Source organism: Somniosus microcephalus, unplaced genomic scaffold, assembly GCF_052327205.1.
Source record: "Somniosus microcephalus isolate GS21.2 unplaced genomic scaffold, FLI_Smic_1.0 unresolved_chr9, whole genome shotgun sequence".
Taxonomy (NCBI): Eukaryota; Metazoa; Chordata; class Chondrichthyes; order Squaliformes; family Somniosidae; genus Somniosus; species Somniosus microcephalus.
In genome coordinates this window covers 16,252,544-16,274,731 of record NW_028225187.1, presented here as the reverse complement: position 1 = coordinate 16,274,731, position 22,188 = coordinate 16,252,544, and the positions used below count along the sequence as shown (strand labels likewise).

The 22,188-nt window shown below is 54.6% G+C and overlaps 1 protein-coding gene across 1 annotated transcript in view; it reads right to left on the bottom strand.

Annotated features, from left to right (window-relative positions):
- The window catches only part of prpf31 (PRP31 pre-mRNA processing factor 31 homolog (yeast)), a 47,253-nt gene extending 25,844 nt beyond the window's left edge, over window positions 1-21,409 (bottom strand). Inside the window, exons 1-8 of the mRNA XM_085979541.1 lie at window positions 21,289-21,409; window positions 15,776-15,956; window positions 14,068-14,128; window positions 7,710-7,793; window positions 7,136-7,233; window positions 5,743-5,849; window positions 4,548-4,717; window positions 5-162 (exon numbers count right to left, since the gene is read on the bottom strand). Coding sequence (XP_085835667.1) covers window positions 5-162; window positions 4,548-4,717; window positions 5,743-5,849; window positions 7,136-7,233; window positions 7,710-7,793; window positions 14,068-14,128; window positions 15,776-15,949 — 852 coding nt within the window. The 5' untranslated portion in view covers window positions 15,950-15,956; window positions 21,289-21,409. The remainder of the gene's footprint in view (window positions 1-4; window positions 163-4,547; window positions 4,718-5,742; window positions 5,850-7,135; window positions 7,234-7,709; window positions 7,794-14,067; window positions 14,129-15,775; window positions 15,957-21,288) is intronic.
- Window positions 21,410-22,188: the final 779 nt, after the last annotated feature.

Below are 22,188 nucleotides of genomic sequence, written 5' to 3'. Positions count from 1 at the left end.
TTACCTGGGGCAGCGACTGCACGATCTCGCTGTGGTAGATGTACCCGGTGTGGGGGAGCACCGACGTGCTGGAGAATCCGGACAGGTTCCTGCGCTGGGACCCCAGCAGCATGATGTTGCAGGCTGGCATCTTGGACAGGTTGGTCAGGCCACCCGCGATACCTGGGGAGGGGCGGAAGGAAGGAAAAGGAAAGGGACATCAGCGATTCTCCGGAACGCCAGCCCACCCCCAAATCCGGACCTCCTACCCCTCAGGGGGGTTAACCGTGCGCGCGTATGAGGGAGGGGGATCAGTTGGGACTGCCCTCCTCCCCAACGCTGGAATGACCTGCCAACACTCCGCCTACCGGGGTTTCGCACTTCGGTAACGGTATGCCTCTGGGGGTGTCTACAGATGTGAACCCATCTACCCCCTCACAATGAGAAGACCGGGATCCCCCGGGGGTTGAGGGAGAGAGGAGAGGATCAATTTTTAAAAAAAATTCGTTCATGGGATGTAGGCGTCGCTGGCGAGGCCAGCATTTATTGCCCATCCCTAGTTGCCTTTGAGAAGGTGGTGGTGAGCCGCCTTCTTGAACCGCTGCAGTCCGTGTGGTGAAGGTGCTCCCACAGTGCTGTTAGGGAGGGAGTTCCAGGATTTGGACCCAGCGACGATGAAGGAACGGCCGATATATTTCCAAGTCAGGATGGTGTGTGACTTGGATGTGGAACTTGGAGGTGGTGGTGTTCCCATTCAGCTGCTGCCCTTGTCCTTCTAGGTGGAAGAGGTCGCGGGTTTGGGAGGTGCTGCCGAAGAAGCCTTGGCGAGTTGCTGCAGTGCATCTTGTAGATGGTACACACTGCAGCCACGGTGCGCCGGTGGTGGAGGGAGTGGATGTTTAAGGTGGTGGATGGGGTGCCAATCAAGCGGGGCTGCTTTGTCCTGGATGGTGTCGAGCTTCGAGTGTTGTTGGAGCTGCACTCATCCAGGCAAGTGGAGAGTATTCCATCACACTCCTGACTTGTGCCTTGTAGATGGTGGAAAGGCTTTGGGGCGACTTTACCCCCTCTCTAACAGCCCTTCGCTCCCCCGATTATTTCAAGGGGGTTGCGGAGAGGATTGATTCCTGGGATGGGGGGGATTGTCCTATGAGGGAAGATCGAATAGACTAGGACTACATTCCCTCGAGTTTAGAAGAATGAGAGGTGATCTCATTGAAAGGTCTAAGATTCTGAGGGGGATTGACAGGGTAGATGCTGAGAGGCTGTTTCCCCCTGGGCTGGAGAGAGTCTCGAACCAGGGGTCACAGTCTCAGGATAAGGGGTCGGCCATTGAGGACTGAGATGAGGAGGAATTTCTTCACTCAGAGGGCGGTGAATCTGTGGAATTCTCTGCCCCAGAGGGCTGTGGAGGCTCAGTCATTGAGTATATTCAAGGCTGCGATCGATAGATTTTTGGACTCTCGGGGAATCGAGGGATATGGGGATCGGGCGGGGAGGTGGAGATGAGGTCGGAGATCAGCCATGATCTTATTGAATGGCGGAGCAGGCTCGAGGGGCTGAATCCTGCTCCTATTTCTTAGGATTGCCCCCTTTCTACAGCCCCTCAAACCCCCCCCTATTATTTTGAGAGGTGTGGAACATACATAAGACGTAGGAGCAGGTGTGGGTCATTCGGCCCCTCGAGCCTGCTCCGCCATTCAATAAGATCATGGCTGATCTGATCTTGGCCTGGACTATACTTCCCCGCCCGCTCCCCATAACCCTTGACTCCCCTATCGTTCAAAAATCTGTCCATCTCCATCTTAAATATATTCAATGACCCAGCCTCCACAGCCCTCTGGGGCAGAGAATTCCAAAGATTCACCGCCCTCCGAGAGAAGAAATTCCTCCTCATCTCCGTCTCATCTCTGTCCTTATCTGAGGAAGGATGTTCTTGCCATGGAGGGAGTGCAGCAAAGATTCACCAGGCTGATACCTGGGATGGCAGGAATGACGTATGAGGAGAGATTGGGTCGATTGGGCTTATACTCGCTGGAGTTTAGAAGAATGAGAGGGGATCTCATTGAAACTTATAAAATTCTAACAGGACTGGACAGACTAGATGCAGGAAGGATGTTCCCGATGGCCGGGGAGTCCAGAACCAGGGGTCACAGTCTAAGGATAAGGGGTAAGCCATTTAGGACAGAGATGAGGAGGAATTTCTTCACCCAGAGAGTGGTGAACCTGTGGAATTCTCTACCACAGAAGGCAGTGGAGGCCAATTCATTAAATATATTCAAGAAGGAGTTGGATATATTTCTTAAGGCTAAAGGGATCAAGGGATATGGGGAGAAGGCAGGGACAGGGTACTGAATTTGGATGATCAGCCATGATCGCATTGAATGGCGGAGCAGGCTCGAGGGGCCGAATGGCCGACTCCTGCTCCTATCTTCTGTGTTTCTATGTTTACCCCTTATCCTTAGACTGTGACCCCTGGTTCTGGACTCCCCCGACCATCGGGAACATCCTTCCTGCATCTAGTCTGTCTAGCCCTGTTAGAATTTTATAAGTTTCAATGAGATCCCCTCTCATTCTTCTAAACTCCAGCGAGTATATAGAATGCATGAGCCGGCCAATAGTATTTTAATGTATAAAAATGTAGTGTGTGCTGTCACAAGTTGGAGAAGTCCGGCTAAAGACAGAGCAGACTGTTTCGCCACTGGTGTAATAAAGACAACTTGACTATCGATCTGGAAACCTTGTGTCGAGTGTTGGTTTAAGGTACTCCACAACAGGGGTATCTTGAACTAGGGGGCATAGTTTCAGAATAAGGGGGCGCCCATTTGAGACAGAGATGAGGAGGAATTTCTTCTCTGAGGGCGGTGAATCTTTGGAATTCTCTTCCCCAGAGAGCTGCGGAAGCGGGGTCATTGAATATATTCAAGGCGGAGATTGACAAGACATTTGAACGGTAAGGGAGTCAAGGGGTGTGGGGAGAGCGCGGGGGGAAGTGGTGTTTCGGCCAAGATTGGATCAGCCATGATCTTATTGAATGGCGGGGCAGGATCGAGGAGGCCGAATGGCCGACTCCTGCTCCGAATGTTCTGGTGATGTGATCGCACTGGAGCGGGGTACAGAGGAGATTTACGGAGGATGTTGTCAGGGCTGGGGAATTTTCGCGATGAGGAAAGATTGGATAGGCTGAGGGTTGTTTTCTTTGGAACAGAGGAGGCTGAGATGAGACCTAATTGAGGTGTATAAAATGATGAGGGGCCTGGATAGAGTGGATAAGGAAGGACCTATTTCCCTTAGCAGAGAGGTCAATAACTGGGAGGGCAGAGATTGAAAGTAATTGGGAGAAGGTTTAGAGGGGAGTTGAGGAGAACTTTCTTCACCTAGTGTTTGCTGTAACAATTTGGGGTAATAAAGACAACTTGACTATCGATCTGAAAACCTTGGGCTGGATTTTCATTCAGCAGTCGGGAAGGAGGCGGGACTACAACGTTCGGGTTTTAGTCCCGCCTACAATCGACGTCCGGCCAATCCACGCGATTTTCCCTTGACTGACCTTGTTGAGCCCGCCCAGTCACAGACTGTTTGAAGCTGTCAAACACTGACAGTCTGACTTCCAACCTGAGTCCTTCTACACAGACTCAGTTAGAAATCTCGCCGGCACAGAAAGCTGAAGGCTGTCACTTTTGACAGATCGCAGCCATTCTGCTTTCAGTGCCGGCTGAGTGATGGACTCCCGAAACCTAGAGAAAGAAAGGCTGTTAAGGTAAGTACAGGTAATTTAAACTTCTTTAGACACACCAAACACACTTACCTTTGCACTCATGCACCCATCACTCACCTGAACACCGACATCGCGACCCCTCCAAGTCCTTCAACCCGACGGCCCGCCTGCTCTAACCTGGCGTGGTTTGGAGCCGTCGGGAATCCCACACGACGCCCCTCAAAATAGGGATTAGGCTAAAAACTGCCTGTTAACTACCGGTTAACAGGCAGGTATCACAGAATCTACAGTGCAGATAGAGGCCATTTCGGCTCATCGAGCCTGCACCGACACATATCCCACCCTATCCCCGTAACCCCACGCATTTAATCCCCTAACACTAAGGGTCAATTTATCATAGCCAAATCAACCTAACCTGCACATCTTTGGACTGTGGGAGGAAACCGGAGCACCCGGAGGAAACCCACGCAGACACAGGGAGAATGTGCAAACTCCACACAGACAGTCACCCGAGGCCGGATTCGAACCCGGGTCCCTGGCGCTGTGAGGCAACAGTGCTAACCACTATGCCACCGTGGCACTAATCCCTTCCCGCCTCGGGGGAGGCGGGTCCCAGTGCGGGGCGGGTACCCACCTCCTCTGAAACTTACGTGGAGGCGGGTTTTGGGCGGGATGGTGTCGGGACCCCCGGATTCGGGATTTTAGTCCCCACACACCTAAAAGCCCGCCTCACGGCTCCAGGAAAATCAAGGCCCTTGTGTCGAGCGTTGGTTTAAGATACTCCACAACGACCTTTAGTGAAGAGAGCGAGACACCCCCGCCAACAGCCCCCCCCGCCCCGGGCACTCACCCATGACTTTGGCGGCAGTGGAGGCTCCCACGATGATGGAGAGGTTGGGCGCGATGAAGGACATGCGGGACTCCACGTAGTCGTAGATCTGGTGCTTCGACTGGTTGAGCTCCAACGCCATGTCACAGGCTTCCATGATCACCCCCAGCTCGTCGTCCGACAGGGTCTGCCTGCAGAGCGTCAATCAAACACAGACCAGACCCGCGTGACTCCCACATCCCTGCAGCCCGGGAGGAGGCCACTCGGCCCATCGTGCCTGTGCCGGCTCTTTGGGTCGAGCTCTCCAATTAGTCCCACTCCCCCCTCGCTCGTTCCCCACAGCCCTGCAAAATTTACCCCTTCAAGTATTTCTCCAATTCCCCTTTTGAAAGTTACTACTGAATCTGCTTCCACCGCCCTTTCAGGCAGCGCGTTCCAGATCACAACAACTCTCTGCGTAAAAACATTCTCATCTCCCCTCTGGTTCTTTTGCTGATTATCTTCAATCTGTGTCCTCTGGTTACCGACCCTCCTGCCACTGGAAACAGTTTCTCCTTATTTACTCCATCAAAACCCTTCATGATTTTGAACACCTCTATCAAATCTCCCCTTAACCTTCTCTGCTCCAAGGAGAACAACCCCAGCTTCTCCAGTCTCTCCACATCACTGAAGTCCCTCATCCCTGGTCCCATTCTGGTCAATCTCCCCTTAACCTTCTCTGCTCTAAGGAGAGCAATCCCAGCTTCTCCAGTCTCTCCACATCACTGAAGTCCCTCATCCCTGGTCCCATTCTGGTCAATCTCCCCTTAACCTTCTCTGCTCTAAGGAGAACAACCCCAGCTTCTCCAGTCTCTCCATATCACTGAAGTCCCTCATCCCTGGTACCATTCTGGTCAATCTCCCCTTAACCTTCTCTGCTCTAAGGAGAACAACCCCAGCTTCTCCAGTCTCTCCACATCACTGAAGTCCCTCATCCCTGGTCCCATTCTGGTCAATCTCCCCTTAACCTTCTCTGCTCTAAGGAGAACAACCCCAGCTTCTCCAGTCTCTCCATATCACTGAAGTCCCTCATCCCTGGTACCATTCTGGTCAATCTCCTCCTTAACCTTCTCTGCTCTAAGGAGAACAATCCCAGCTTCTCCACGTAACTGACCTGGCCTTGCACGGTCAAACTACAGCCCTGTCTGACAGACGGACAGACAGAAGGTGTCCTTACCCCTGGGTGGTGGAGGCTGTGACGCTCACAACCATGATGGTGGCGTTGGTCAGGATCTGCTGGAGGTTCTCGTTGTTCTTGCACCGGTCCAGGTTGTTCCCGAGTTCCTTGGAGTGAAAAAGGGGAAAATAATTTTTATTAAAAAGAAATGGCTGAACGACATCTTATCTGAAGGGTTCTGGGGGAAACGGGGTACATTCTGGGTACAGTTCGGTCGATTTGGCAAACGTTAACAGGTGAAAGACGTTTATCTACTGCCCGAACACACCTCAAACCCCTGGACGCACCACGAATCGCTCTGAAGCGCAATCACTGTTATGTAGTCAACAGCGGCAGCCATTTTGTGCCCGGCAGCCATTTTGTGCACAAGATCCCACAAACAAGGCCGAAACGAGCGATTTATGAGGCTCGAGCCTCCAGAACGTGGAAGGCCTCAAACAACAACTTGTATTTATATAGCGCCTTTAACGTAGTAAAACGTCCCAAGGCGCTTCACAGGAACGTAAATCTGACCCCGAGCCACATAAGGAGATATTAGGACAGGTGACCAAAAGCTGGGTCAAAGAGGTCGGTTTTAAGCAGCGTCTTAAAGGAGGGGAGAGAGGCGGAGAGGTTTAGGGAGGGAATTCCAGAGCTCAGGGCCCCAGGCAGCTGAAGGCACGGCCGCCAATGGTGGAGCAATGGAAATCAGGGATGCTCAAGAGGGCAGAATTGGAGGAGCGCAGAGATCGCGGAGGGTTTGTAGGGCTGGAGGTGGTTACAGAGATAGGGAGGGGGCGAGGGCCATGGAGGGATTTGAACAGGAGGATGAGAATTGTAGGGGCTGGAGGAGGTTACAGAGATAGGGAGGGGGCGAGGGGCCATGGAGGGATTTGAACAGGAGGATGAGAATTGTAGGGCTGGAGGAGGTTACAGAGATAGGGAGGGGCGAGGGCCATGGAGGGATTTGAACAGGAGGATGAGAATTGTAGGGCTGGAGGAGGTTACAGAGATAGGGAGGGGGCGAGGGCCATGGAGGGATTTGAACAGGAGGGAGGATGAGAATTGTAGGGGCTGGAGGAGGTTACAGAGATAGGGACGGGGCTTGGGACCATGGAGGGATTTGAACAGGAGGATGAGAATTGTAGGGCTGGAGGAGGTTACAGAGATAGGGAGGGGGCGAGGGGGCATGGAGGGATTTGAACAGGAGGATGAGAATTGTAGGGCTGGAGGAGGTTACAGAGATAGGGAGGGGGCGAGGGGCCATGGAGGGATTTGAACAGGAGGATGAGAATTTTGAAATCGAGGCGTTGCCGGACCAGGAGCCAGTGTAGGTCAGCGAGGACAGGGGGTGATGGGTGAACGGGACTCGGTGCGAGTTAGGACACGGCAGAACTTTGACTCGGAGCCTCACCTTCACTGTCCGGATGTAGTCCAATGCGTTGGGAACCAGTGACTCCAGCTCCGGGAATCGCTTGGAGTATTTATCGCGTACATATTTGTGGATGATATCTGAGCAGGCAAAACAACGAGGCGATTAATTAAACTCTCAGCCTGAAAACATCGAACCGCCTTTAACCTGTTGGCAGAACTCTGCACATTCTGGTCTCCATATACACCTTAGTTAGACCACACTTGGAGCACTGTGCACAGTCCTGGTCTCCATATACCTTGGTTAGACCACACCTGGAGCACTGTGCACAGTTCTGGTCTCCATATACCTTGGTTAGACCACACTTGGAGCACTGTGCACAGTTCTGGTCTCCATATCCCTTGGTTAGACCACACTTGGAGCACTGTGCACAGTCCTGGTCTCCATATCCCTTGGTTAGACCACACTTGGAGCACTGTGCACAGTCCTGGTCTCCATATACCTTGGTCAGACCATACTTGGAGCACTGTGCACAGTTCTGGTCTCTCTGGCCATGAGCTCCGGCCCTATAAGCAGAGTAGGTCAGACTGCCCAATAATGCAAACCGGTAACTCACTGATCTCGTTGTCGATCTCCACGGTCAAATTGTTAGCGTCGACAATAAGTTTGTACTCCGGGTCCGATTCTACTGGTCCAGTTACTGAGGGGAGAGACAGACAGACAGGCAAATAATTACACAGAATATACAGCACAGAAACAGGCTCTGGAGTGGGAATTTAAGCTGTGAGGAGGATGCAAGGAGGCTTCGAGGGGATATAGACAGGCTAAGTAAGTGCGCAAGAACACGGCGAATGGAATATAACGTGGAGAAATGTGAAGTTATCCACTTTGGTAGGAAAAATAGAAAAGCAGAGTGTTTTTTAAATGGTGAGAGATTGGGAAAGGTTGGTGTTCAGAGGGACCTGGGTGTCCTTGTACACCAGTCACTGAAAGTTAACATGCAGGGACAGCAAACAGTTAGGAAAGCAAATGGTATGTTGGCCTTTATTACAAGAGGATTTGAGTATAAGAGTAAAGAAACATAGAAGATAGGAGCAGGAGTCGGCCATTCGGCCCCTCGAGCCTGCTCCGCCATTCAATGCGATCATGGCTGATCATCCAAATTCAGCACCCTGTCCCTCCTTTCACCCCATATCCCTTGATCCCTTTAGCCTTAAGAAATATATCCAACTCCTTCTTGAATATATTTAATGAATTGGCCTCAACTGCCTTCTGTGGTAGAGAATTCCACAGGTTCACCACTCTCTGGGTGAAGAAATTCCTCCTCATCTCTGTCCTAAATGGCTCACCCCTTATCCTTAGACTGTGACCCCTGGTTCTGGACTCCCCCGCCATCGGGAACATCCTTCCTGCATCTAGTCCGTCTAGTCCTGTTAGAATTTTGTAAGTTTCAATGAGATCCCCTCTCATTCTTCTAAACTCCAGCCCAATCGACCCAATCTCTCCTCATACGTCATTCCTGCCATCCCAGGTATCAGTCTGGTGAATCTTCGCTGAACTCCTTCCATGGCAAGAACATCCTTCCTCAGATAAGGCGACCAAAACTGCACACAATACTCAAGGTGTGGTCTCACCAAGGCCCTGTACAACTGCAGTAAGACATCCTTGTTCCTGTACTCGAATCCTCTCGCTACGAAGGCCAACATACCATTTGCCTTCTTAACCGCCTGCTGCACCTGCATGCTTACCTTCAGCGACTGGTGCACAAGGACACCCAGGTCTCGTTGCACTTCCCCTTCTCCCAATCTATTGCCGTTCAGATAATAATATTAGACGTCTTACTGCAATTATATCGGGCCCTGGCGAGACCACACCTGGAGTATTGTGTACAGCTTTGGTCTCCTTACCTAAGGAAGGATATACATGCCATAGCATGGTGGGTAAAGTTTTAGAAACAATAATCAAGGAAAAAATGAATGGGCACTTGGAGAGGTTTAAGCTAATTAAGGAGAGCCAGCACGGATTTGTAAAAGGCAGATCGTGTTTGACTAATCTAATTGAATTTTTTGATGAAGTAACGGGGGGGATTGATGAAGGGAATGCAATGGATGTTGTCTACATGGGTTTTCGGAAGGCGTTTGACAAAGTACCACATAGAAGGCTGGTTAACAAAATTGAGGCTCATGGAAGAGGTGGGTCAGTGGCAGCTTGGATAAGGAATTGGCTTAAGGACAGAAAACAGCGAGTTGTGGGAAATGGCTGTTTTTCAGACTGGAGGATGGTAGAAAGTGGTGTTCCCCAAGGGTCAGTGCTGGGGCCACTGCTTTTGTAAAATATATAAATGACCTGGATATTGGAATACAGAGTAGAATTTCTAAATTTGATGATGACACCAAACTTGGGGGTGTGGCAAACAGTGAGGATGATATCAATCGACTGCAACTGGACATAGAAAGGCTAGCAGGATGGGCAGACAGGTGGCAGATGGAGTTTAATAGAGAGGTGTGAGGTGATGCATTTTGGTAGAAGGAACAAGGAGAGGCAATATACACTTAATGGCACAGTTTTAAAGAGTGTGCAGGGACAGAGGGACCTGGGAGTTAATGTGCATAGGTCCCTGAAGGTGGCGTGACATATTGAGAGAGCGGTTAGCAAAGCATATGGGATCTCGGGCTTCATAAATAGAGGTATTGAGTACAAAAGTAGAGAAGTTATGCTGAACCTTTATAAAGCGCTGGTTAGGCCACAACTGGAGTATTGCGTCCAGTTCTGGTCACCACACTTTAGGAAGGATGTGAAGGCCCTTGAGAGGGTGCGGAGGAGATTTACCAGAATAATTCCGGGGATGGGGATCTTGGCTACAAGGACAGGTTGGAGAAGCTGGATTTGTTTTCATTAGAGCAAAGGAGGTTGAGGGGTGATTTGATAGAGGTGTACAAGATTATGACGGGATAGGCTAGACAGGGAAAGGCTGTTCCCACTAGTTGATGGTACAAGGACTAGGGGACACAGATTTAAGGTTCTGGGCAAGAGATACGGGGGGGGATGTGAGGAAAAACTTTTTTTACGCAGCGAGTGGTGAGGACCTGGAACTCGCTGCCGACGGAAGTGGTGGAAGCGGAGACACTCGATGTTTTCAAGGGGAGACTGGATGGACACTTGAGGGAAACAAACTTGCTGGGCTACGGGGATAGAGCGGGGGAATGGGACTGACTGGGATTGCTCTACAGAGAGCCGGCACGGACTCGCTGGGCCGAATGGCCTCCTTCTGTGCCGTTCTGACTATGAGAGGGAGTGCAGCGAAGGTTCAGCAGACTGATTGAAACATAGAAGATCCGGAGGGGTCTGGGCAGGGCGGATGCGGAGAGGATGTTTCCTGTTGTGGGAGAATCTAGAACTAGGGGGGCACTGTTTAAAAATAAGGGGTGGCCCCTTTAAGACAGAGATGAGGAGAATTTTTTTTCCACAGAGGGTGGTGAGTCTTTGGGACTCTCTTCCTCAGGGCGGTGGAAGCACAGTCTTTGGATATTTTTAAGGCAGAGATAGATAGGTTCTTGATAGGCAAGGGGGTGAAAGGTTATTGGGGGTAGGCGGGAATGTGGAGTAATCGGATCAGCCATGATCTTATTGAATGGCGGAGCAGGCTCGAGGGGCCGAATGGCCAACTCCTGCTCCTAATTCTTATAAGAACATAAGAATTAGGAGCAGGAGTCGGCCATTCGGCCCCTCGAGCCTGCTCCGCCATTCAATGAGATCATGGCTGATCATCGACCTCAACTCCATTCACCGGCCCTGTCGCCATATCCCTTGATGCCCTTACTAGTCAGAAATCTATCGACTTCTGTTTTGAATATACCCAATGACTGAGCCTCCACAGCCCTCTGGGGCAGAGAATTCCAAAGATTCACCACCCTCTGTGTGAAGAAATTCCTCCTCATCTCAGTCCTCAATGGTCGACCCTTTATCCTGAGGCTGTGGCCCCTGGTTCTAGACTCCCCAGCTAAGGGAAACATTCTCCCAGCATCCACCCTATCAAGCCCTGTAATAATTTTGTATGCTTCAATGAGATCCCCTCTCATTCTTCTGAATTCAAGAGAATACAGGCCTAGTTTACTCAATCTCTTCTCATACGACAGGCCCGCAATCTCGTGAACCTTCGTTGCACTCCCTCTATGGCAAGTATATCCTTCCTTAGGTAAGGAGACCAAAACTGTACACAGTACAGGTAGACTATCCTTTATCCGAACTTCCGAAAACTGAAAACCTCTAAAAACCGAAAGTTTTTTTCGTTCAGCGTAAGTCGTGCGCACGACATGACCAGAGTGGCGCACGACTTACGCTGAGCAGGGCAGAGGGTCACAGAGTTCCCTCCTGGGTAGGAGATTGCAGGCCGAGCCGGGCAGTGTGAAGGAGGTACCGGGAGAGTGAACCCAACAATACAGCGGCCCGTCCGATATTCTTCTCTCCCCCCACCACCCCCCCCTGACCTGAACCGCGGCCCGTCCGATATTCTTTTCTTCCCCCACCCCCCCCCCCCCCGACCTGATTTGCGGGCCAGCTTAGTAGGAGTCAGCCGATATCCGGCTTTCCAGAGAAGCAGGAAGGGGAATGAGACACGGAACAGTCGCAAAAGGTAGCCTGAACTTTTAAAATTTATTAAATACAAATTTCCCAGTCTTATAATAATACCTTCTGAAATCCGAAAAATTCTGAAAACCGAAACTCAGCTGGTCCCAAGGCTTTCGGATAAGGGATAGTGTACCTGTATATCCTTTCTTAGATAAGGAGACCAAAATTGTACACAGTACTCCAGGTGTGGTCTCACCAAGGCCCTATATAATTGGAGTAAGACTTCTTTACTCCTGTACTCAAATCCTCTTGTAATGAAGGCCAGTATACCATTTGCCTTCCTAATAGCTTGCTGCACATTCACTTTCAGTGACTCATGTACAAGGACACCCAGGTCCCTTTGAGCATCTGCATTCCCCAATCTTTCCCCATTTAGGAAATACTCTGCCTTTCTGTTTTTTCTACCAAAGTGGATCACTTCACATTTATCCACATTATAATCCCTCTGCCATGTTCTTGCCCACTCACTGAGCCTGTCGAGATCCCCTTGAAGCCTCTTCACATCCTCTTCACAACTGACACTGACACCTAGCTTTGTATCATCAGCAAATTTGGAAATGTTACATTTAGTCCCCTCATCCAAATCATTGATATAGATTGTGAATAGCTGGGGCCCAATCACCGATCCTTGCGGTACCCCACTAGTCACAGCCTACCATCCTGAAAAAGACCCGCTTATCCACACTCTTTGTTTTTTCCTGTCTGTTAACCAATTCTCAATCCATGCTAGTATATTACCCCCAATTCCATGGGCCCTAATTTTGTTCACCAACCTCTTGTGTGGGACCTTATCGAAGGCCTTCTGAAAATCCAGATACACCACATCTACTGGTTCCCCTTTGTCTACTCCACTAGTTACATCCTCAAAGAGCTCCAATAGGATTGTCAAACAGGACTTCCCTTTCATAAATCCATGTTGGCTCTGCCCAATCTTACTATTAGTTTCTAAGTGCCCAGTTATTGCATCCTTTATAATAGATTCCAGCATTTTCCCAACTACTGATGTGAGGCTAACAGGTCTGTAGTTCCCTGTTTTCTCTCTCCCTCCTTTCTTAAATAGCAGGGTTACATTTGCTATCCTCCAATCTGCAGGAACCGTTCCAGAATCTATAGAGTTTTGGAAGATGACAACCAATGCGTCCACTATTCCAATGGCCACCTCTTTCAAAACCCTAGGATGTAGGTCATCCGGTCCTTGGGATTTATCGACTTTTAGTCCCATTCATTTTGCTAGTAATGTTTTTTTAACATTTAGTCCCCTCACCCAAATAATTGTACTCAATGGGTGTCCTTGTGCACCAGTCGCTGAAGGTAAGCATGCAGGTGCAGCAGACAGTTAAGAAGGCAAATGGTATGTTGGCCTTCGTAGCGAGAGGATTCGAGTACAGGAACAAGGATATCTTGCTGCAGTTGTACAGGGCCTTGGTGAGACCACACCTTGAGTATTGTGTGCAGTTTTGGTCGCCTTATCTGAGGAAGGATGTTCTTGCCATGGAGGGAGTGCAGCAAAGATTCACCAGGCTGATACCTGGGATGGCAGGAATGACGTATGAGGAGAGATTGGGTCGATTGGGCTTGTACTCGCTGGAGTTTAGAAGAATGAGAGGGGATCTCATTGAAACTTATAAAATTCTGACAGGACTAGACAGACTAGATGCAGGAAGGATGTTCCCGATGGCGGGGGAGTCCAGAACCAGGGGTCACAGTCTAAGGATAAGGGGTAAGCCATTTAGGACTGAGATGAGGAGGAATTCCTTCACCCAGAGAGTGGTGAACCTGTGGAATTCTCTACCACAGAAGGCAGTTGAGGCCAATTCATTAAATATATTCAAGAAGGAGTTGGATATATTTCTTAAGGCTAAAGGGATCAAGGGATATGGGGAGAAGGCAGGGACAGGGTACTGAGTTTGGATGATCAGCCATGATCGCATTGAATGGCGGAGCAGGCTCGAGGGGCCGAATGGCCTACTCCTGCTCCTATCTTCTATTGATACAGATTGTCTATTCACAATCTGTATCAATAGAAGATAGGAGCAGGAGTAGGCCATTCGGCCCCTCGAGCCTGCTCCAGCCATTCAATGCCGATCATGAGCCTGATCATCCAAACTCAGTACCCTGTCCCTGCCTTCTCCCCCATATCCATGTGCCCTAATTTTGTTCTTATGACTCACGATGACAGAGTGCTCCCCACTGCGCCACAGCTGTCACTCAGAGAGCAGCCCTTGACCCCCATTGTGTGGGAGGGTAGATTCGATCCCCAGAGGATACAAAGATCGCGTTTAGGCTCCCGGTCACTACCGGGGAGCGCCGGCACCAGGCTGCACGTCCCTGAACCGGCTCCTTACCTTCCGAAGTCTTGCGTTGCTGTCCGATGTAGTCTCCCATCTTGGAAATAATCTCAGCAAACTGGAATAAAAAAGGAAGACAATAAAAGACAGACTCGCATTTCTCCCACGCCTTTCACCACTTCAGGACGCCCCACAGCCAACGAAGTACTTTTTCCAAGTGTGGTCACTGTTGTAATGTGGGAAATGCGGCAGCCAGTTTGCGCACAGCAAGCTCCCACAAACAGTAATGTGATAATGACCAGATAGTCTGATTTTTAGTGATGTTGGTTGAGGGATAAATATTGGCCAGGACTCTCCTGCTCTCCTTTCAATAGTGATCGTGGGATCCAGAGCTCCCTCAGTACTGCTTCTCCGACAGTGCGGCGCTCCCTCAGTACCACCCCTCTGACAGTGCGGGGCTCCCTCAGTACTGCCCCTCCGACAGTGCGGCGCTCCCTCAGTACCACCCCTCCGACAGTGCGGGGCTCCCTCAGTACTGCCCCTCCGACAGTGCGGCGCTCCCTCAGTACCACCCCTCCGACAGTGTGGCGCTCACTCAGTATTGCCCCTCCGACAGTGCGGCGCTCCCTCAGTACTGTCCCTCCGACAGTGCGGCGCTCTCTCAGTACTGCCCCTCCGACAGTGCGGCGCTCCCTCAGTACTGCCCCTCCGACAGTGCCGCGCTCCCTCAGTACTGCCCCTCCGACAGTGCGGCACTCCCTCAGTACTGTCCCTCCGACAGTGCGGCGCTCTCTCAGTACCGCCCCTCCGACAGTGCGGCGCTCCCTCAGTACCGCCCCTCCGACAGTGCCGCGCTCCCTCAGTACCGCCCCTCCGACAGTGCGGCACTCCCTCAGTACTGCCCCTCCGACAGTGCGGCGCTCCCTCAGTACTGCCCCTCCGACAGTGCGGCGCTCCCTCAGTACTGCCCCTCCGACAGTGCAGCACTCCCTCAGTACTGCCCCTCCGACAGTGCGGCGCTCCCTCAGTACTGCCCCTCCGACAGTGCGGCGCTCCCTCAGTACCGCCCCTCCGACAGTGCCGCGCTCTCTCAGTACCGCCCCTCCGACAGTGCGGCACTCCCTCAGTACTGCCCCTCCGACAGTGCCGCGCTCCCTCAGTACTGCCCCTCCGACAGTGCAGCGCTCCCTCAGTACTGCCCCTCCGACAGTGCGGCGCTCCCTCAGTACTGCCCCTCCGACAGTGCAGCGCTCCCTCAGTACTGCCCCTCCGACAGTGCGGCGCTCCCTCAGTACTGCCCCTCCGACAGTGCGGCGCTCCCTCAGTACTGCCCCTCCGACAGTGCGGCGCTCCCTCAGTACTGCCCCCCCTCAGTACTGCCCCTCCGACAGTGCGGCGCTCCCTCAGTACTGCCCCTCCGACGACAGTGCGGCGCTCCCTCAGTACTGCCCCTCTGACAGTGCGGCGCTCCCTCAGTACCCGCCCCTCCGACAGTGCGGCGCTCCCTCAGTACTGCCCCCCCCTCAGTACTGCCCCTCTGACAGTGCGGCGCTCCCTCAGTACCCGCCCCTCCGACAGTGCGTCGCTCCCTCAGTACCCGCCCCTCCGACAGTGCGGCGCTCCCTCAGTACTGCCCCCCCTCAGTACTGCCCCTCTGACAGTGCGGCGCTCCCTCAGTACTGCCCCTCCGACAGTGCGGCGCTCCCTCAGTACTGCCCCTCCGACAGTGCGGCGCTCCCTCAGTACTGCCCCTCCAGTCACTCACCAGCTTACTGTCCCGTAGCTTGGCGATGCTCTTCACCGAATCGACAGCCAGGTCCAGCTGCATCTCCTCCTCCACCATGTCCATGGCTTCGCCATCTTCCTCGTCGACAAAGCTCTCGTCCTGTTCCTCCGCCGCCTCCTCCAGATCAGCCAGGAGCTCATCGGCGAGAGACATGGCAAAGCTGAAGACAAACAGAGGGGCCCGCCCTCCACCACATTACAAACACATAATGCAACCACAAAATCCATCTATACCCCGCCTTTAACGTAGTAAAACGTCCCAGGGCGCTTCACCGGAGCGATTATCAAACACAATCTGACCCCGAGCCACATGCGGAGATATTAGGACAGGTGACCAAAAGCTGGGTCAAAGAGGTCGGTTTTAAGGAGCGTCTTAAAGGAGGGGAGAGAGGCGGAGAGGTTTAGGGAGGGAATTCCAGAGCTCAGGGCCCCAGGCAGCTGAAGGCACGGCCGCCAATGGTGGAGCGATGGAAATCGGGGATGCTCAAGAGGGCAGAATTGGAGGAGCGCAGAGATCTCGGAGGGTCGTAGGGCTGGAGGAGGTTACAGAGATAGGGAGGGGGCGAGGGCCACGGAGGGATTTGAACAGGAGGATGAGAATTGTAGGGCTGGAGGAGGTTACAGAGATAGGGAGGGGGCGAGGGGCCATGGAGGGATTTGAACAGGAGGATGAGAATTGTAGGGCTGGAGGAGGTTACAGAGATAGGGAGGGGGCGAGGGCCATGGAGGGATTTGAACAGGAGGATGAGAATTGTAGGGCTGGAGGAGGTTACAGAGATAGGGAGGGGGCGAGGGCTATGGTGGGATTTGAACAGGAGGATGAGAATTGTAGGGCTGGAGGTGGTTACAGAGATAGGGAGGGGGCGAGGGCCAGGGAGGGATTTGAACAGGAGGATGAGAATTGTAGGGGCTGGAGGAGGTTACAGAGATAGGGAGGGGGCGAGGGCCATGGAGGGATTTGAACAGGAGGATGAGAATTGTAGGGGCTGGAGGAGGTTACAAAGATAGGGAGGGGGCGAGGGCCAGGGAGGGATTTGAACAGGAGGATGAGAATTGTAGGGGCTGGAGGAGGTTACAGAGATAGGGAGGGGGCGAGAGGCCATGGAGGGATTTGAACAGGAGGATGGTAATTGTAGGGGCTGGAGGAGGTTACAAAGATAGGGAGGGGGCGAGGGCCAGGGAGGGATTTGAACAGGAGGATGAGAATTGTAGGGGCTGGAGGAGGTTACAGAGATAGGGAGGGGGCGAGGGCCATGGAGGGATTTGAACAGGAGGATGGTAATTGTAGGGGCTGGAGGAGGTTACAGAGATAGGGAGGGGGCGAGGGGCCATGGAGGGATTTGAACAGGAGGATGGTAATTGTAGGGGCTGGAGGAGGTTACAGAGATAGGGAGGGGGAGGGGGAGGGGGCGAGGGCCATGGAGGGATTTGAACAGGAGGATGAGAATTGTAGGGCTGGAGGAGGATACAGAGATAGGGAGGAGGCAAGGGCCATGGAGGGATTTGAACAGGAGGATGAGAATTGTAGGGCTGGAGGAGGTTACAGAGATAGGGAGGAGGCAAGGGCCATGGAGGGATTTGAACAGGAGGATGAGAATTGTAGGGGCTGGAGGAGGTTACAGAGGTAGGGAGGGGGCGAAGGCCATGGAGGGATTTGAACAGGAGGATGAGAATTTTAGGGCTGGAGGAGGTTACAGAGATATGGAGCGGGTGAGGGCCATGGAGGGATTTGAACAGGAAGATGAGAATTGTAGGGGCTGGAGGAGGTTACAGAGATAGGGAGGGGGCGAGGGCCATGGAGGGATTTGAACAGGAGGATGAGAATTGTAGGGGCTGGAGGAGGTTACAGAGGTAGGGAGAGGGAGATGGCGAGGGGCCATGGAGGGATTTGAACAGGAGGATGAGAATTGTAGGGGCTGGAGGAGGTTACAGAGATAGGGAGGGGGCGAGGGGCCATGGAGGGATTTGAACAGGAGGATGAGAATTGTTGGGGCTGGAGGAGGTTACAGAGATAGGGAGGGGGCGAGGGCCATGGAGGGATTTGAACAGGGGGATGAGAATTGTTGGGGCTGGAGGAGGTTACAGAGATAGGGAGGGGGCGAGGGCCATGGAGGGATTTGAACAGGAGGATGAGAATTTTGAAATCGAGGTGTTGCCGGACCGGGAGTCAGTGTAGGTCAGCGAGCACAGGGGGTGAAGGGGACTCGGTGCGAGTTAGGACACGGGGGCAGCGGGAGCGGGAGTTTGGGATGAGGTAATGTTTACGGAGGGTGGGAGATGGGTGGGTGGCCGGCCAGGGGAGAGTCGGAATAGTCGAGTCTGGAGCGGAAATTGAAGGGGATGAGTGATTTGTTGTTTGTTTTTTTTTTCTTCTTTTGAAGAGGACAGGGGAAGAGGACAGGGGAAGAGGACAGGGGAAGAGGACAGGGGAAGAGGACAGGGGAAGAGGACAGTGCTCTGACCCCTCCCTGACCCCCAGTACTACCCCCTGGATTCCCCCCCCGACCCCTAATCCCCCCCGACCCCTGGTTCTACCCGACCCCTAATCCCCCCGACCCCTGGTTCTACCCGACCCCTAATCCCCCCCGACCCCTGGTTCTACCGCGACCCCTGGTTCTACCCGACCCCTAATCCCCCCCGACCCCTGGTTCTACCCGACCCCTAATCCCCCCCGACCCCTGGTTCTACCCCGACCCCTGGTTCTACCGCGACCCCTGGTTCTACCCGACCCCTAATCCCCCCCGACCCCTAATCCCCCCCGACCCCTGGTTCTACCGCGACCCCTGGTTCTACCCGACCCCTAATCCCCCCCGACCCCTGGTTCTACCGCGACCCCTAATCCCCCCGACCCTTGGTTCTACCGCGACCCCTGGTTCTACCCGACCCCTAATCCCCCCCGACCCCTGGTTCTACCCGACCCCTGGTTCTACCCGACCCCTGGTTCTACCCGACCCCTAATCCCCCCCGACCCCTGGTTCTACCGCGACCCCTGGTTCTACCCGACCCCTAATCCCCCCGACCCTTGGTTCTACCGCGACCCCTGCTTCTACCCGACCCCTAATCCCCCCCCGACCCCTGGTTCTACCCGACCCCTAATCCCCCCCCGACCCCTGGTTCTACCCGACCCCTAATCCCCCCCGACCCCTGGTTCTACCGCGACCCCTAATCCCCCCGACCCTTGGTTCTACCGCGACCCCTGGTTCTACCCGACCCCTAATCCCCCCCGACCCCTGGTTCTACCCGACCCCTGGTTCTACCCGACCCCTAATCCCCCCCGACCCCTGGTTCTACCGCGACCCCTGGTTCTACCCGACCCCTAATCCCCCCGACCCTTGGTTCTACCGCGACCCCTGGTTCTACCCGACCCCTAATCCCCCCCGACCCCTGGTTCTACCACGACCCCTGGTTCTACCCGACCCCTAATCCCCCCCGACCCCTGGTTCTACCCGACCCCTAATCCCCCCCGACCCCTGGTTCTACCGCGACCCCTGGTTCTACCGCGACCCCTGGTTCTACCCGACCCCTAATCCCCCCCGACCCCTGGTTCTACCGCGACCCCTGGTTCTACCCGACCCCTAATCCCCCCCGACCCCTGGTTCTACCCCACCCCTAATCCCCCCCCCGACCCCTGGTTCTACCCCGACCCCTGGTTCTACCGCGACCCCTGGTTCTACCGCGACCCCTAATCCCCCCCGACCCCTGGTTCTACCCCGTCCCCTAATCCCCCCCGACCCCTGGTTCTACCACGACCCCTGGTTCTACCCGACCCCTAATCCCCCCCGACCCCTAATCCCCCCCGACCCCTGGTTCTACCACGACCCCTGGTTCTACCCGACCCCTAATCCCCCCCGACCCCTGGTTCTACCGCGACCCCTGGTTCTACCCGACCCCTAATCCCCCCCGACCCCTGGTTCTACCGCGACCCCTGGTTCTACCCGACCCCTAATCCCCCCCGACCCCTGGTTCTACCGCGACCCCTGGTTCTACCCGACCCCTAATCCCCCCCGACCCCTGGTTCTACCGCGACCCCTGGTTCTACCCGACCCCTAATCCCCCCCGACCCCTGGTTCTACCCCGACCCCTGGTTCTACCGCGACCCCTGGTTCTACCCGACCCCTGGTTCTACCGCGACCCCTAATCCCCCCCGACCCCTGGTTCTACCCCGTCCCCTAATCCCCCCCGACCCCTGGTTCTACCACGACCCCTGGTTCTACCCGACCCCTAATCCCCCCCGACCCCTAATCCCCCCCGACCCCTGGTTCTACCACGACCCCTGGTTCTACCCGACCCCTAATCCCCCCCGACCCCTGGTTCTACCGCGACCCCTGGTTCTACCCGACCCCTAATCCCCCCCGACCCCTGGTTCTACCGCGACCCCTGGTTCTACCCGACCCCTAATCCCCCCCGACCCCTGGTTCTACCGCGACCCCTGGTTCTACCCGACCCCTAATCCCCCCCGACCCCTGGTTCTACCGCGACCCCTGGTTCTACCCGACCCCTAATCCCCCCCGACCCCTGGTTCTACCCCGACCCCTGGTTCTACCGCGACCCCTGGTTCTACCCGACCCCTAATCCCCCCCGACCCCTGGTTCTACCCCGTCCCCTAGTTTCCCCCCCCCCGTCCCCTAGTTTCCCCCCCCCGTCCCCTAGTTTCCCCCTGACCCCCTAGTTTCCCCGACCCCCTAGTTTCCCCCTGACCCCCTAGTTTCCCCCCCCGACCCCCTAGTTTCCCCCCTGACCCCCTAGTTTCCCCCGACCCCCTAGTTTCCCCCCTGACCCCCTAGTTTCCCCCCCCCGTCCCCCTAGTTTCCCCCCCCGTCCCCTAGTTTCCCCCCCGACCCCCTAGTTTCCCCCCTAGTTTCCCCGACCCCCTAGTTTCCCCCCGACCCCCTAGTTTCCCCCCTGACCCCCTAGTTTTCCCCGACCCCCTAGTTTCCCCCCCTGACCCCCTAGTTTCCCCCCGTCCTAGTTTCCCCCCCCGACCCCCTAGTTTCCCCCCCTGACCCCCTAGTTTCCCCCCGTCCTAGTTTCCCCCCCCGACCCCCTAGTTTCCCCCCCTGACCCCCTAGTTTCCCCCGACCCCCTAGTTTCCCCCCTGACCCCCTAGTTTCTGCCCGACCCCTAGTTTCTGCCCCCTGACCCCTAGTTCCTGCCCCCGACCCCTAGTTCTACCCCCTGACCCCTAGTTTCTCCTCCTGATCCCCTAGTTTCTCCCCCGACCCCTAGTTTTACACCCTAACCCCCTAGTTTTACACCCTGACCCCCTAGTTTCCCCCCGACCCCCTAGTTTCTCCCCGACCCCCTAGTTTTACACCCTGACCCCCTAGTTTCTCACCCTGACCCCCTAGTTTCTCCCCCTGACCCCCTAGTTTCCCCTCCTGACCCCCTAGTTTTACCCCCTGACCCCTAGTTTCCCCCCAGCTTATCACCACGAAAAGATGCCAACCCTGCTCTTATAATTCCCTCCTCCCCCGGCACCCAATTCTTCCTCACCACCGTACAAAACCGCCGCCGCCGGTCGCCGATTGAAATAATAATCTTCCGTTTTAAACGTTTTTAACTCTTTCGCCCCGCCTCATCCAGCGCCGTCGACACACATTGGCTGGACCTCGAGAGCCGCGCCTTCTGATTGGCCGAAATAGCCGTCAGTCAAGTGTGGCAACCGCCCACCCCCAACCCCCCGCTTTCCAGCCTCGTCGTCTCTCATTGGCTGGGCTAAGCCAAATGGGAGCGTTGATTGGCCAAGGCGGCCGTCAATCAACGCGGCAAAACGCCCGTCCACTCGCGCCTGCGCCGTCGCCTCTCATTGGTCGGATGAGCCGGCTAGCAACGCTGGAGCCGAGCATTCCGATTGGGTGGCAGGCCCTCAGTCAGGCAAACTCCCGCCCCCTTGAACCTTCCTTGCCTCTGATTGGGTACCCATGCGTCAACTGATATTGTGATTGGCCAGGGCGCCAACTCCCCCCCCCATCACCTCGTGCGCTCAACGCCACGTGGGGTGACCAAAGGTCCGATTGGCGCATCTGGCCATCAATCAACGCCCCGCTGCCAATCGGCGCTGATTGGGTACTTTCGGGACAGTGGATATTCTGATTGGCAAAGACGGCTGTCAATCCGCCTAGCAACCGCCCCCGCCGTCGGTGGGCGCTGATTGGTTACTCTCGGGACAGCAGACGCTCTGATTGGCTGAGATGGCTGTCAATCCGCCTAGCAACCGCCCCCGCTGCCGCTGGGCGCTCATTGGTTACCCTCGGGACAGTGGACGCTCTCATTGGTCGGCACGGCTGTCAATCCGCCCACTGGCGCTCCCGCCCCCCGCCGTCCCCTCTCAATGGCTGGAGGTCGGGCAGATCGCGTTCTGATTGGCCCAGAGGGCCGTCAATCACCGCTCCA